Below are 17,276 nucleotides of genomic sequence, written 5' to 3' on the forward strand. Positions count from 1 at the left end.
GCACCACATTTTGTTTTAAAGAGAACAATGAACGGAAAAAGTTCAGCAGTTAACTGGCTGATCAGTGGTGTCATTTCCTCATTCAGTCAGCGTCATTTGTATTTTCAGGGCTGCCTCTGTTGTTAGTGATCTGTCCAAAAATATCAGTTTTGTTGTCATCATCAGCTCACCGAAGTTCAATGTCATTTAGTTCTTGTTTAGATGCTGTTAAAACGGAAAAGTACAAGCATTTGAGCAGTTTAATAGTTCAATTCCTACTGAATATTCCATAATGGACAAATTAATCTCTGGCTGATAAAAAAGTGCAGAGTCGACATACCAGCTATTTCCTGGATTCGTGAAGAAAGCTGTTTCAGACATTCACTGTTTTTAATCTGGTGCCATCAGAGCTGCTGTTTTCTGCAGAAAACAAAGACACAATTAGAAGAACTGGGTGTTGAGACACAGGAAGTATCTGGGAAATGAAGTAAATAAACATATTTTATAAAGGAGGACTCACTGTTTGCAGGTCTGAACCCTAAAACACAGATAGTAAAAATGATGAATATAGAATGAATAAAATTAACAGATTTCTGCTTTGAAGGTAATGTCAGAAAACCAGTTTCTTATAAACAGTAGTTTTGTAGTGTGTACCATGGTTGTTCTTCCTCCAGATGAAGAATCCAGTGATGCAGAGCAACAGCAGCAGCAGTCCCACAACAGCTCCAATGACGGCACCGGAAGGAAACTCTGAGGGAGAAACTGGAATGAAAACAAAATTATTCAAACAATCTTTCTACAAAACTATGGAGAGAAATATGTTTCATCTATGAACTCCACTGCTCTGACTTACCCCTGTTGGTCCTGATCACTTCTTTGTCCAATCTGGTTGTGATGTTGTTTCCTACGTCAGAGAACTGAAACACACAGTCGTACCTCTTCCAGTCTTCAGCTGAGATCGATGAAACATTTAGATGAACGCTCATCTGGAAGGATTCATCATGGTTGAGGAGGATCTCTCCATGTTCAACGCCTTCATGAATCTCTTCTCCATCTCTCCTCCAGAACAACAGGGCTCTGTTAGGATAGAAACCTGTAGCATGGCAGGTGACTGGAGAGGAGGGAGTCCTCTGGAGGAGAGACACCGAAGGAGGATCTGGAGAGATGGTTTGTGTGTAAATATTTCTTTATTAACCTTGCATCAACTTTAGTCAGCCCGGTCTGAAGGAAAATACTTTGACAGTTTATGTTTCTGGAAATCAAAAACACAAGCAGGGTGCACATTCTGTGAATAGATATTTAAAAAGTTTTAAAAATACATGTTCACATTGTTTACATGCCTTATTTCCTGGTGGCTGGGCTTGTATTTGACACCATAATAAAGTTGTTTTATTTCCTAACCCTAACCAGATATTTGGTTGGTCTTAATCAAGTTGCTTCTGTGTTAAACCAAAGACAAAACACCTGTGAGCGGATATAACACAGGTAAAACAGTTAAAGAAGCTCCATTAGGAGGACAAGAGTAGTTTTGTACACAACACATGGACAAGGTGGCAAAGGCACCAAAGGCAGCTCGCACAGTGAAGAGCTAATTTTGAAATTCATTATAGAAAATTATAGACAAATACAACAGCAACATATTTCCTGGTGGTTGCGTTGGTCTTGTGCTCATATTAAGACATAAATCCTGCATCACTAAGCCTACTAAACTATTTTTTTGGAAGGGATTGGCAAGGAAGGACCAAAACAGTAAAAGACTGTGTACAGCACACACTCACACATGTCGGGTTTTGGGGGCATGTGTGTTCTGTGGGATGTAGTGGATGGGGCTAAGTAGGTGGTCCCCTTTGCTGCATTCTGCAGTTCCCCGCCCCTGTTTTACTTACACCTTTACTTTATTACTACTTATCAGACACACACACACACACATTAGGTCTTGGGGGGTGGTAGCACTGAGTGGATTTTGGCTCTGTACACTGTACGGTTATCATGTAGGACCTGTGCCATGTGTATTGCATGTTCATGCACAGACATGCATTCATTAGCCCAGTTGCATGCTCGCTAAGCACTTGATGTGTTATCCTGTGGTTTCAGGTCATCTATATTCAAAGTTGTGTTGTATGCGATTGCCGCTGCGTGTGCTTGTTTAGGTTTGTTTATGTGTTTGTTTTTTCTCTGTTTGTCTGCTTTCAGGTGCTCCTGGTGGCACTAAAGCTGGATTCCCCACAGAGGCCATGGACTGTCGTCTCTTTTGTTTTTACAGGTGTAGCAGCTGGTTGTCTGGTTTTTCTTTCTATTTTTGTTCTGTTTCTTCTTTTTTGCTCTTCCTCTTTCCCTGTCCCCTGGTCCCGTTCGGCACCATTACATGTTAAATATTGTAACAAAAATAAATAGATAAGCAGGTGATGGGCATTTATGAATGTAAAGCCCCCCTTGGCAAAGCAAATCTGTTTGGCATAAAATGTATTCAGATTACATTCTGTTGCCATAATGCTCAACAGGACAAGGGGGAAAAAAAAAGACTGTGTAGAACTGTTGTGATACATGCTTTGAGTTGGTACCTGACAGAATATTCATGTTTACAGTCATCTCTGACGAAGGAAAAGAGTAAAACCAAGAAATAGATTTTACTTTACCTTTTCTAGTCAGATAGCTCTTCCCATAAGTCAAAAGAGTCTTTAACCCCATAGGACATTCTGTGGTGAGGTAGAGCTTCAACAAAGCATTACGGACTTCATCTGCATCCATCTGTTTTTTAATGGCTTCAGCTTTTGCATCTGAAATGATCCAAGTCTTCGTGTCCATGTCAAACGAGATGAAATCCTCTCCATTGACACCTACTACTACATAACCATTCACCTTATCGGTCTCATTGTCCCAGTCACAGCCAGCAATTTGCTGGATAATGGGAGCATCTGAGAGAGACAGAGGATGAGGGATTATTCTTGTCACGTTTTTAGCTCTGCAATTAATCATCACTGCCAAAGAATCACATGGAATTTACACTTCTTTACCAGTTTGTCATTTTTCAATGGTGAAAATAATAATGCTTTCCATGTTCAATCTTAATTTTGCACATATACTAGCACACTAGCATTTGCTAATATGTAAAAATTTAAAAGCAATTGGTTAAAATAAAATAAATGAATTGCTAAGTTGTCAAAAGCATTTATTATCTGTTGATCAGAAAAACAATTAATTAAACGTGTGACGTTACATGTATCATAAGAAAGACTGACACAAGTTATTACAAAAGAAACAGAAAAACAATACTAAAGATCAGTAGAATTCAAAGAAGATGAACCAAAGTCAAACATTTTTATGCTGTAATAAATGTTAGTCCTGCTCTGGTAACCAATCAGTAATATTTCACACTCACTTATGTTTAGTGAAACTTCAGTTATAAACATTCAATATGAGAATAAAGAGATGCAGATGCATAAATCTAATAAAAACCAAAAAAGCCTAAACAAACAACATTAATAAAACAGTAACATACCTTGTCCTAAGCGCTGATTAAAACTGTCAGTTTCATCTTTGAGGATGCGCCTGTTATTGATTAATTCCTGTTTGAATGTTTCCCATTCTTCTCTATTTTCCTTTATATATTCTCTCATCCAGTCATGTGTGACTTTTGCTGTTGCATTGATGTCAATGTAAAACATTAAAACTCCCTCAACAGCTGCCATAACTACAAATCCAGGGACATTCGGGGATCCGGACCATAGCAGTATTTCACTCTCAAAGCTGTATTTCACTGGACAAAGAGAACGTAGTTAATTCAAACACTATATGTTGTATTTGTCATGCCAGCATTTATACATGTATATTTGTCAATATATATATATATATATATATATAGAGAGAGAGAGAGAGAGAGAGATATTCTCACCGCCTTCATTGTATTTACATGATTTAAAATCTGTTAAACCTTTGGTGGATGCTTATTGGATGTAGATTCTTCATATACATTATATTTTTTATTATAGATAGAATGTAAATAATGTGCTTAGTTTCTATAAGTTTAAAAACATAAATGACTGAACAAACTTGATAAATTTTAACTCACAGCACACACTGAGCAGTTTCACTTTCTAGAACACCACATTAGTTTTAATGTGTCTGAATAGTCTGATGATTATCTTTAAACTCTGTGGTACAACATGAATACATGAGTCTCTTTAGCTTATACAGTTCTCTTGGGTTATTCTGAGCTGCCACATTTATATACTTGCGCAAATGCAGCATCATGAGCTAATTTGTTTAGCTCTAGAAAAAGCTTCTCTAGCAGAGTAATTACATACATTAGAATATTATATACCATTTAAATTAGTAAAATGTTCCTACCTGCGGTTGCAGCATTACAGAGGAGGAGTAGTGTAATTATCCCCTTCATCATGTTCGGATAGTTAGAATGAAGCTGAAGAACTGATCTGAACAGTCTGATGTTTCCTGACGGTGTTTTAAAGATCTCAATGGGGTGTGTCCAGTTCTGACGTACACCCAGCATCTGAAACAGGGCCAAAAATAGACTTATTTAGTTTTTATTTAACACCAACAATAATTCTATCTTTCACTCTATGATTTTCTGTGTCGCATGTTTAACAGAAACTAAAGAGTTTTCTTTGTTTCCTGTTCCGCTGAGTCTGTGTAATTTGAGTCTGTTCCTGCCAACTAAATCTCTTCGCCTCAGTTTGTCTGCTACAGAACCTGTAAGGGGACACTAAAGGGAAAAGAAATTAATTTTCTTTTATGGTAGAAATTTTCTACTATAAGATAATAGAATATGATAATAATGACAATAATGACAATAATAACAATAATAATAATAACAACAACAACAATAATAATAATAATAATAATATAATAATAATAATAATAATAATAATAATAATAATAATAATAATAATAATAATAATAATAATAATAATAATAATAATAATAATAATAATAATAATAATAATAATACACAATAAATGCACCATGTAACATTTTAAGGAACTTGTTGTTACTTTTCTCCGGGATAAACCAAGGGATGACATAGACTGAAGGTTGAAGTATTTGTACTTTTATGTGTGGTTAATTGGGTTACATTTTTAGTCAATAGACAGTCTTTTATACCGTCTGCACTTAACAGGTTCGACTCATTTTCCTCATAAGGGATGTTCCCTTTTCCCAACATCTTTACAATCTGCAGTATTTTTATCCACTGGTTATCATCTACACATATATAAATAAACCCCCCAAAATACCAAGATTTATATCTACAATATTGACTAAAAATGAAACCCAATTAACCACACATAAAAGTACAAATACTTCAACCTTCAGTCTTTGTCATTCCTTGGTTTCTCCCGGAACCTTTAAATTATGTTCGGGCCCCTGGGGAATCATTTTCCCGAAACACCCTTTAGAAAACAAAAGAAGAAAGCTGAGTGAACCACACAGTTAACTTCTACACTTGTTGCACTCATAGCCAGTCACAGACATTCACTAATTAACATTAACTTGTCTTTGAAGATAGCTGTCAGCTGCAAAACCTTGGGCACATGCAAATCACCACTCTACCTTGCAATAAATACTTGATCCTAAAAGTGTGCCAAGCGCAGCCAAGCTGGAACACCATAAAACTAAACCTGTGAAAAACAAAAACAGAAGGAGTAACAAAACCTGACTGAGACACTCTGCATGAACAAAAACCAAAAGGGAAAACCATGAGGAGGGGAAGACGGGGAGCTTAAATGCTGAGAAGTGAGTTAGCAGCTGACTGAACACAGGTGAAATGAGTGGGAACAGAACATGAAGAATGAGGAAACATGATAAACAAAGTCCCAAATAAATCCTTGACGTGAATGAAACATAATGAAAACCCGTGTCTACATAACAAACAGGAAGGGACCAAACAAACCAAGAAAAAACACTGACAAATTTTGACTATAGCGTAACTAAAATACAAGGAGAATATTAATTATTTTGTTATCACTTCCATCAGGCTGGTAGTGACTATTTCTGAAGCCATTAACCAGCCACATTTTACTCTGATCTGATTGGAATGAGTGTTTCTGTGTTGCACCTCCTCCTCACACCTTCCAGGTGAGTTACAGTTCTTAACGAGTTTTCTTTCACTTATTTACCAGGACAGCGTAACACGGAGGGAATTAAGCAGCGGCTTCAACATAATCTTTAAGGAAAACTTGAAAAACGAAATGAAAATAATATTATTGTTTCTCTTCTGTCAAGTTTCATCAGCAGGTATAATCTGTTTTTCTTGCATCGTTGGTTGAACATTTTAAAACCTGCGACCTGATTATGATTTTACATTAAAAAAAAACTCTTTTCCCGCAGTGAAACACTCATTGACGGTTTTGACCTCTGGATCTTCTGGTGTCTCATATTTGCCAGAGGCGAGGATGACTATAGCCACTGAAGGTGTTCAGTTGGATTACTGCGACAGCGACAAAAACAGAAGAAGTTACCCAGGTTTCTGGGAGAATGTAAATGAAGACGATCCAGAGATCCTGAAATATTTAACCAATGTGTGTTTTGAGTTTATGCCTCCCATTTACACATCAACGATTAATAATTTGAAGGAACTCAACAAAAATGAAGGTACTGTACAGTATTCTTTATATTTCAGTTGTTATTTTCTTCCGCACTGTTAAATAAATCCATTAATCTTTGTTAACTGCAGTCTCTGTTGTCTGTCTCAGCTGTTCACATTTTTCTGTGTATGGGTGGCTGCGAATGGGACGAAAATACAGGAGATGTCTTCTCCTATTTTCAGTGTGGTTATAATGGGGAAGACTTTATGATTTTCGACATGAAGAATGTGACATGGATCGCTCAAAATCCACTGGCTGTCATCGTCAAACCAATGTGGGAGAGTGATAAGACTGCAAAAGATACCTATGAATTCTTCTTCAGGCAGAAGTGCCCTGGTTGGCTGAGGACATTTTCGGCTTTTGCCCCACTGAAGAGAACAGGTAAAGAAATGTTTTGTGAATTTTTCATGATGCAACAACTATAGTCGGCTCAGTTTGGATTTACATTCAATTAAAGTGTCAGGCTGTTCAGACTGACTTAACCTTCTTTTGATCATGTCTGTGGTTGTAAGATCTGATTCAGCTCTAAGAAGATAACAGAGATTACCACTTTGTGATGATCTAATATTACCTTCAGTCAAAGCCATAGTTGTCGGGTGCTGAATTTCAACTGAATTTGCCTGACTTACATGTATGTCTTTCATATAATTATGCTTTTGATGTGATGCAATCGAGTGGCTGTGGGTTCTCCGGAACTGACCCCTTTTCAGCTTTGAGTTAGACTCACATACTGAGGGATGTGTGTAGGGGATGAGAAGTTAACACCATCCATATGTTGTGTCCATCCTGCAAACCTCGCAGCCCAAAACCCGCTCCATGCTGTCATAGGTAGAGAAGCTCATTAACTCTGTCTGGACCTGCCCAGATCTGTCGCAGCATCCGAGCGCTCTTTCGCAGCCTTGGCTGCGCAACACAATGACGCGGGAGAGACTAACACATTTGGCCATCCTGAATGCTCAAAGTGACTTTATGAAAGTCTCGACCCGGCTTAAAATTTTCATCAGTAGGTCAACTGAGAAAAGGTCCACTTTTGGAAATGCATGAAAGCCCAGAGTCCTGAGCGGAGACATTTCTGTTTTTCATGTGTGGTGTATTTTATCTGCTATGCCTGGTTACATTAAGTATCGCTAATGAAAACACGACAAATTCATGGATACAAATAATGCTGTTATGTTCCTTAAATGGCTTGATTTAGTTATCAAAGTTTCATTTTCTTAACAAAAAAGATGCTACGTTCATTTATTCAAGTTTTCTTATAACTGCAGGCAATACTAAAATAACTTCAAATCAAATACTTAATCATTGATAAATGTGCTCCTAAGATGTTGGCCTAAGATTGACATCAAACCATAAATAACCTCAGTTATTATTAACAGGGCAGTGTTTTATTAGAAAGCTAGTAATGTAATTCACATTTACTGAGCCTTCAGGGTCAGCAGTTAGATATAATCTTTCAATTTTCAGACTTTATGACAAACCTTTTTTCCCATTGTTTCCTTCCCTGTTTAACTTCTCTAATTTTTTTGTCTTAAACAGATCCTCCCTCAGTGTCTCTCCTCCAGAGGACTCCCTCCTCTCCAGTCACCTGCCATGCTACAGGTTTCTACCCTAACAGAGCCCTGTTGTTCTGGAGGAGAGATGGAGAGGAGATTCATGAAGGCGTTGAACATGGAGAGATCCTCCCTAACCATGATGAATCCTTCCAGATGAGTGTTCATCTAAATGTTTCATCGATCTCACCTGAAGACTGGAGTAGGTACGACTGTGTGTTTCAGTTCTCTGACGTAGAAAACAACATCACAACCAGATTGGACAAAAAAGCGATCAGGACCAACAGGAGTAAGTTAGAGCAGTGGAGTTCATAGATGAAACCTATTTCTCTCCATAGTTTTGTAAGAAGATAGTTTGAATCGTTTTGTTTTAATTCCAGTTTCTCCCTCAGAGTTTCGTTCCGGTGCTGTCATTGGAGCTGTTGTGGGACTGCTGCTGCTCTTGCTCTGCTTCACTGGATTCTTCATCTGGAGGAAGAACAACCAGGGGTGCAGCCTGGGATTTTTGAACCGGGGGTGACCAAGCTGTCAACAAATGATTTCAACTCAATAAGTAATTTTTGAGAAATTTCGGCATTAACTGGCGCTCATGTAGCTACTTTTGTAATACTCTATGGGCCAATAGTTTGCACTAAAAAGCCATTGTAGAATTATTTGAAATCATGGATAAACAACAATGAACATTGTTAAACAAAGGCAGACCTGATTTACACCAGGCTTACATTATGAAACCGACTGGAATACCAATCACCCACCAAAACCTCATGCTTTACCCAACATACAGTTTGTTTGTGTGTGAACTCAGAAGTCCCTCCTTGTTCTGTCCCTGTTTCCTCCGTCTGCATTTCTTCTGTCTCTCCTTCCTCATGCACTCTTTCTCTACTGTGAATACAAAAAACACTGTGGACATCTAAAGCCCAAAAAGGCTTTTATTTTACATTTAGCTTACTTCAGGTAAGAGCAAATGCCATTTATCAATGCCAGACTAGCTAGGCTACTCAACATTACAAAAGGATTTTTATCCATGTGTGGGAAAGGCAACAGGTGTAGGATAGCATACTTGTTTGTTTTTAGAAAAAAACGCTCTGATTGTCTTTAGTTTTTTTTTTCTTGAATTGACTATGAATCTGAAGGGGGGTCATGTGTTTGTTTTCTGCTTGTAGCTGCAGATTCCTCAGACCAAACTTCTACTCCAACTGATCAAAGTGAATCCTGAAATCTTTACTGCACACATGTATTTTTGTTGATGTTTCAGACATGAGATGTGTAACATTAATGGCTTTATCACTCTGTTAAAGTGACGGCATTCAGTCAGTCACACGTCAACTTTACAAAACATGTTTCTCACATCTTTATGTAGTTGTGGTCTGATATTTGTGTGACGAAGCTTGGCACCCATCAAAATTTCTTCATGTCGTGGGACATGACATCCAGTGAAATATAATTTGTTAATATAATTGATACATTCATTTGTTGTCATGCTGCATTGATATGCATTCTAAGTTACCTTTGATATTTCTTACCCAATAAACTGTGCGTCACCCATTGAAGATATTTTGAGGTAAACCATGAACCACCAGGGGGCGCTGCTGTCACACAGCTGCTGCTGATATTGAATCAACTGGTAAGGGTATATATTACTAACATTTAAAAATATTAGGTAGATGCACCGCTTAGATGTCTGAAATCAGAGTTATCTTCTGCAATGAAGTGGGTGAAACAGAAGCTGCCTTGGCATTAAAATTGTCTCTGTTCTGTTCATCCACTGAAAAACAGATATTTTCAAAGTATCAAGGTTTGCTAAAACACATATTCTAACTATCTAATATGTAAAGCATATGGTACAGCTCAATTCTATCTGACTGAAATAATAAAGTGCAGAAGTTAGCTCATCTGGTAAGTGTGGAAGCAGCTCAGACAGAGCTGGAGGAAACATAAAAACACAATTTAATGTATCATCAGAAATCTAAACTGGACTGGTGACGTGTCCAGGTTGTACTCTGCCTCTCACCCAATGACAGCTGGGATAGGGTCCATTTTGTTCTGTCTTTGTCAGATTCTTGTCGTTGTTGCTCAGTTAATTCCAGTTGGTGGAATTAATTAACTGTAATCAGTTTATTTCAACCTCATATCCATATAAGTTATTATAGATAACCTACATAGATCTTAGAACATAGATCTACATAGAACATTTAAATGTCGGTTCAATGTTGTTTAGACATCAGATTCGGTGGTGACCTTCTTAGGGTAACATTGATCCAAAGTGTGAACAAAACACTGAAAGCTTTGGCTTTAGACCCGACACTCACTGTTTACCAATGGCGACGAGCCAGGGAAATTCAAACGTAACGTTCTCAATCTGGATGTACCAGCACTGGCATTTCTCGCTCATTTTAATTAAAGGCAAGAATGTTTCTGTAATATGCAGCTATGTCCTGGAAAAAAGATTTCATCCATGTCTGCTTCAAGCAACTCAAATCTTATGAAGCAGCTCACATCAGCACATGCTAACACTGCAGGCTGCAATCTATTGACTTCAACTAAATACCAAATGTTCGAAAATGCTGTAGATCGTGTATATATAGTTCTTTCAAAATCTTCTGTGCAGAAGCACTGACTGACCTTTTCAAGCAACGTGTTAACACAAGATTTTTCTCAGCGACCACACAGATATATTTAATATTTAATCCATGAATCCAGGTTTGAATTTTGTATCTAAAAATCTGACAGTTTAACAAAAATATTCATTTCAAAACAGAGGAACAGAAAATAAGCTCAACAAGATGCAAGGCTTCTCACAGTTTTTGGGTAAAACAAGCTTTTTATGTTATTCTGTCCTCTGAATCCCATTCAGTCGCGTATACTCATGTTATAAATCAATCAAAGTATTTATTAGTGCAGCACTGAACTGAACTACACTACCTGCCTACCTGGGATATGAGTGTAAGTCGCTTTTGATAAAAGCGTCTGCCAGATGCATAAACAGAAAAAAAAGCTTTACCTAAACTCTTGAATCAGAGCATCTGGTTCAAATCAGGTGGATTGGAAGACCTGAACTCGATGACTTGAAAGTCCTGATGGATTATAGATGGTGAGACATAATAATGTAACTCAACATGACACTTTTAGACAATGGTTTCCAAATGAGTTACCTGAGTACATACTGTAAATAATACATTACATTCTGTAAAAACTGCATTTTCTGGTATTTTCATTGATATTCATGTATAGCCGCAAGACACAGTTAGTATTGAACATCTGTGTAATCTTAACTCACACTTTCCTTTGTGAGCTTTATCAGATCAGCTGCTGCATCTACCGACAATAACAGCTTAAACTTATGAAGGTCTAACAGTGAAATAGCATCCTCACACAGCGGAGCGGGGGTTTGTGCTCGTCTTCAGAAAATAATGCCATGCGTTCGCAAGCTGCAATAAGGAGGTGACCTAAAGGGTCAATGTAGGGCCACATTTGACCAGATGTTGGGTCATAAGGGTCGGCAGCAGGACAAATATTTTAGAACAAGCTTGAGAAAGAATACTGGAAAAACTGAATGGTGATAGTGCAGATCGCTTGTTTGATAACTGGATATTTCAGGACTTTTGTCGTCATGGAAAACTTGTGGTTTGATTTAAGGCTCTCTTGTTCCTGGAACTTTGCACTGAGACGGTCTTATGTCGTATAAGTTTGATACCTCACCTGTGAGGAGGAGACATCTGTTTTTTTTTTTTTTTTTTCACCCATCAAAAATTTGCAGCCTGCTTCTCTTCCTCTTGGCTCAGTCTCAGCTTTTCTCAGCTTTCCTTGTAAAAACAAAAACTGGTTTAACTGGAACCTGCTTCTAGATTACATAATATATTTTCTCTTCTTCGTTTAGTACATTAGACATTTAAACTGCAGTACATTAACTTTTTTGGGGGGGTTTATTATATCACATTTTATTCTAATCATCAGCATTAGTTGTAGTCAAACACTTTGACTCAACTGAAACCATGAACAGTTTCACTTGTTGTCAGTCTTAAAGTTTTTGATGAATATTTCTGGCTTCTTTCTAAGCTTCCATAAATGCTCAATTTCCATTATTCCTTTTCCACATTAGCCATCATTAATGCAACTTAAATGGTGCTGTTAGACCACAACATACAGTGTATTGTTATTCTTTGCACTCTGCTGAGAGATGAAGTGTAAAATATTAAAAGTTACCCGAGACATTCACCTGTTTAACTGAACCATATCAATCAAAACGGAAAGGTTTTTAGTAAACATTGTGTAACAGTGCTACTTTTGAACAGAGTCCTGAATCAAACTGTTGAAATGCGGGATTCTGATTGTGTAAATAAAGTAAAGACAAAGTTGTATGGTTTAATTAAACATTTTATTATGCATTGAAATATAAAAATATATTCTACTTGGTATATTTCTGGACAATAATTAGATTATTACATAACATTGAGGAAAAAGCTTTGATCGGTTTTAACAAACGTCCAAAAATGACACAATTTAACACATTTAGCTTTATTCTTATTTATACCATGGTCTGGGTGAATACTCGATTCTGATTGGCTGGAGGGTGTAGGTTAAGTAAGGGATAATGTCCCGTACTGTCCGACGTCCCGCCTCCGCATCGTCCATTAATTTCTGATAATAGACACCTGGTCGGGTATTATCCCTTACATAACGTAATTTCCCTCTCACAATCCACATATATAAAGTAGTATTTGTTCTTTTTACTTCCGTGAGTTAGTTCAACCTGAAGAAGCCTATTTAACGAAGCTTTAACGAAGAAACAGTAAATAAAAAGAACTCCAGAGTTTTTTTAAGAGGATGTCCAAATATGTGACATCAGTGCAGGATGCTGCGTTCATCAATCTTGTCTCTGGATCTGGTCAACGAGTCTCTCAGAGAGAGATGGTGTCAGAGGCTGTAGGGGTCCAAAACACACTGTTAGTCCACTAATCCTGGACCGACTTTACACAAAACATTGTTAGGACCATTTCAAATAAATCCAGGTCAGATATAGTAGGATATGTGTAAGTTCTGCTTACATGGTGTAGATGATCTCTCTAGAATGGTTCTGTCTGGAAAATGGAAGGACAAATGTTTTTTTAGTTTTACAGTTATTACCATTGAATATTACTCCCACCATAAGAAATGATAAATAAACACAATCTCTCTTAAGTTTTTCTTTTTTCTTCACTGAGTATGTTGTGATTTAGACTCAATTTAACTGAGCCTTGTACCTCCCCTCTTGACCAGTATTAGTAATAACGACGTTACTAACAGCATTATTTTTTTCAGTAATGAGTAATCTAATTAAATATTTTTTCCATCGTTGCAACGCCGTTACTGAGAACGCAAAGTGGCGCATTACAACAATTTGGTTGAATGAAGTGTAAAATGTCAGGTTTTGGCCACACATCAGCTGCCAGGAGAGAGCAGGGGTGGGGATGATGACACCGTTGCAAATGCAATGATGTTTGGCTGGGTGGGCGGATCATGCCCTGCACGCTCTGACTGCCAAACACAACAATTCAAAGGTAGCTTCCTCAAACTGGAAATACCGGCACTACTTCTCGCTCATTTTAAATAAAGGCAAGAATGTTTCTGTAACATGCAGCTATGTCCTGGAAAAAAGACTTTATCCACGTCTGCCTCAAGCAATCTTATGAAGCAGCTCACATCAGCACATGCTAACACGGCAGGCTGCGATTTATTGAGTTCAACTAAATATCAAATGTTCTAAAATACTGTAGATAGTGTTTTTATTCCTCAATCAGTTAATATAAACATCTTTGATGTCAAAGATGTTATAGAACGTAATAGCGTATGAACATAAAAAATAACGTCACAGTTACTTTGCTGAGTAACTAATTACTCTTATGATGAGATAACTGAGTTATTAACTTGATTACTTTTTGGGAGAAGTAATTTGTAGCTTCAACTAATTACTTTTTTAAAGTAAGATGACCAACACTGCTCTTGACTCCTTTTTCCATGTGAATATTATCAGCTCTTTGACTCTCTTACCATTATTCTTCTTTTTGATAGCAATGGATCCCAAAGCAGCAACGATGATGACAATAACAACGGCCATCGTGGCAATGGTGGCAATGCTGACCTCAGAGAGTATGTCTGTTCAGGAAACAAACATGTAGATAAAGCAGGTTTTTTAGCTGTTTTTACAAACTGTTTATCACTTAATTATAATAATATAGCGAAGTCTATATAGTATGTCTCATACATTAAATTATTTTTCTTACCTTTCTTTCTGAAGTTAGTTCTGATCGCGTCTTTGTTCAGTTCTGTGACATTTTGAACATCAGAGAGCTGAAACACACAGTCGTACCTCTTCCAGTCTTCAGCTGAGATCGATGAAACATTTAGATGAACGCTCATCTGGAAGGATTCATCATGGTTGAGGAGGATCTCTCCATGTTCAACGCCTTCATGAATCTCCTCTCGATCTCTCCTCCAGAACAACAGGGCTCTGTCAGGGTAGAAACCTGTAGCATGGCAGGTGACTGGAGAGGAGGGAGTCCTCTGGAGGAGAGACACCGAAGGAGGATCTAGAGAGATGGTTTGTGTAAATCTTTCTTTATTAACCTTGCATCAACTTTAGTCAGCCCAGCCTGAAGGAAAATACGTTGACAGTTTATGTTTCTGGAAATCAAAAACACATGCAGTGTGCACATTCTCTAACATAACATATTTCCTGGTTGGTCATATTAAAACATAAATCCTGCACCACTAAGCCGACTAAACTATTTCTTTGGAAGGGATTTAAAAGGAAGGACCAACAGAGTAAAAGACTGTGTAGAACTGTTGTGATACATGCTTTGAGTTGGTTCCTGACAGAATATTCATGTTTACAGTCATCTCTGACAAAGGAAAAGAGTAAAATCAAGAAATAGATATAAAAGAAAATCACAACATTTTACTTTACCTTTTCTAGTCAGATAGCTCTTCTCATATTTCAAAATAGTCTTTAACCAAAAAGGACATTCTGTGGTGAGGTAGAGCTTCCAGAAACCATTACGGGCTTCATCTGCATCCCAATTTTTTTTAATAGCTTCAGCTTTTGCATCTAAATTGATCCAAGTCTGCGTATCCATGTCAAACGAGATGAAATCCTCTCCGTTGTTACCATACCGTACATAACCATTCATTTGATCTGTTTCATCGTCCCATTCGCAGCCAATAATTTGCTGGATAATGGGAGCACCTGAGAGACAGAAAATGAGGGATTATTCTTGTCACGTTTTTTTCTCTGCAATTAATCATCAAAGAATCACATGAAATTTACACTTCATAACCAGTTTGTCATTTTTGATGGTGAAAATAATAATGCTTTCCATGTTCAATGTTAATTTTGCACATATACTAGCACACTAGCATTTGCTAATATGTAAAAAACTAAAAGGAATTGGTTCAAATGAAACAGATAAATTGCTAAGTTGTCAAAAGCATTTATTATCTGTTGATCAGAAAAACAATTCATCAAATGTGTGACGTTACATGTATCATAAGAAAGACTGACACAAGTTATTACAAAAGAAACAGAATAACAACACTAAAGATCAGTAGAATTCAAAGAAGATGAACCAAAGTCAAACATTTTTGTGCTGTAATAAATGTTAGTCCTGCTCTGGTAACCAATCAGTAATATTTCCCACTCACTTATGTTTAGTGAAAATTCAGTTATAAACATTCAATATGAGAATAAAGAGATACAGATGCATAAATCTAAAAATAAATAAACAAACAACAATAAAAAAAAGCCAGTAACATACCTTCTGCTTGTCCTGTGTCCTTATTAAAACTGTCAGTTTCATCTTTGAGGATGTGTCTGTAATCCAAGCAGTGCTGTTTGAATAATTCCCATACGTTTTTATTTTCCTTTATCAGTTCTCTCATCCAGTCATGTCTGACTTTTGCTGTTGTTGCATTGACTTCAGTGTAGAACACTAAAACTCCCTCAACATCTGCCATCACTGCATATTCAGGGACATTTGGGGATCCAGTACATAGCAAATGATCAATCTCCATGTTGTATTTCACTGGACAAAGAGAACGTAGTTAATTCAAACACTGTATGTTGTATTAATTATGCCAGCATTTATACATATATATATATATGAGTATATATATTGAGAGAGAGAGAGAGATAGATATATTCTGACCGCCTTCATTGTATTTACTTTTTAAAATCTGTTAAACCTTTGGTGGATGCTCCTTTTATACCCTATCCAGACGCCCTCACCTGTCACCATTTAATCTGCTGATTGTTGAATCTTACAGAATACTGCTGCTGTAGATCCTTTAAACTTTTCTGTATTTTGTTTGCTTCTGTTACAGCTTTTTAAACATTTCTTACTGCATTTATTTCTTACTCTGAAACAAGTTACAGATTTAAGTCCTTTTTTATTTTTTTTTTATTTGTCAATTTCACTGGAAAACATATATTGCACATATAAAATAATAAATTATCCATATACATATTCTCTTTTTATTATAGATAGAATATAAATAATGTGTTTAGTTTCTATAAGTTTAAAAACATCAATGACTGAACAAACTTGATAAATTTGAACTCACAGCACACACTGAGCAGTTTCACTTTCTAGAACACCACATTAGTTTTAATGTGTCTGAATAGTCTGATGATTATCTTTAAACTCTGTGGTACAAAATGAATACATGAATCTCTTTAGCTTATACAGTTCTCTTGGGTTATTCTGAGCTGCCACATTTATATACTTGAACAAAAGCAGCACCATGAGCAACTTTGTTTAGCTCTAGAAAAAGCTTCTCTAGCAGAGTAATTACATACATTAGAATATTATATACCATTTAAATTAGTAAAATGTTCCTACTTGCGGTTGCAGCATGACAGAGGAGGAGTAGTGTAATTATCCCCTTCATCATGTTCGGATAGTTGGAATGAAGCTGAAGAACTGATCTGAACAGTCTGATGTTTCCTGATTGTTTTTTAAAGATCTAAATGAGGTGTGTCCAGTTCTGACGTACACCCAGCATGTGAAACAAAAATAGACTTATTTAGTTTTTATTCAACACCAACAATAATTCTAGCTTTCACTCTATGATTTTCTCCGTCATGTTTAACAGAAACTAAAGAGTTTTCTTT

At 36.9% G+C, this 17,276-nt stretch overlaps 2 protein-coding genes across 2 annotated transcripts; one reads left to right on the plus strand and one right to left on the minus strand.

Annotated features, from left to right (window-relative positions):
- Positions 1-383: 383 nt before the first annotated feature.
- Positions 384-17,114, minus strand: LOC140275614 (major histocompatibility complex class I-related gene protein-like). The gene is made up of 6 exons (XM_072371130.1): positions 17,005-17,114; positions 15,922-16,188; positions 2,616-2,894; positions 833-1,135; positions 634-741; positions 384-454 (listed from the first exon to the last, which is right to left on the minus strand). Exons 1-6 carry the CDS (start codon positions 17,054-17,056, stop codon positions 384-386), a joined length of 1,080 nt encoding a protein of 359 aa, XP_072227231.1. The 5' UTR covers positions 17,057-17,114.
- LOC140275576 (major histocompatibility complex class I-related gene protein-like) lies at positions 6,647-8,651 on the plus strand. The gene is made up of 3 exons (XM_072371092.1): positions 6,647-6,962; positions 8,118-8,420; positions 8,512-8,651. Exons 1-3 carry the CDS (start codon positions 6,710-6,712, stop codon positions 8,649-8,651), a joined length of 696 nt encoding a protein of 231 aa, XP_072227193.1. The 5' UTR covers positions 6,647-6,709.
- Positions 17,115-17,276: the final 162 nt, after the last annotated feature.

The sequence above is a fragment of the Leuresthes tenuis genome, unplaced genomic scaffold (genome assembly GCF_036924035.1).
Source record: "Leuresthes tenuis unplaced genomic scaffold, fLeuTen1.0.hap1 SCAF_18, whole genome shotgun sequence".
Classification (NCBI taxonomy): Eukaryota; Metazoa; Chordata; class Actinopteri; order Atheriniformes; family Atherinopsidae; genus Leuresthes; species Leuresthes tenuis.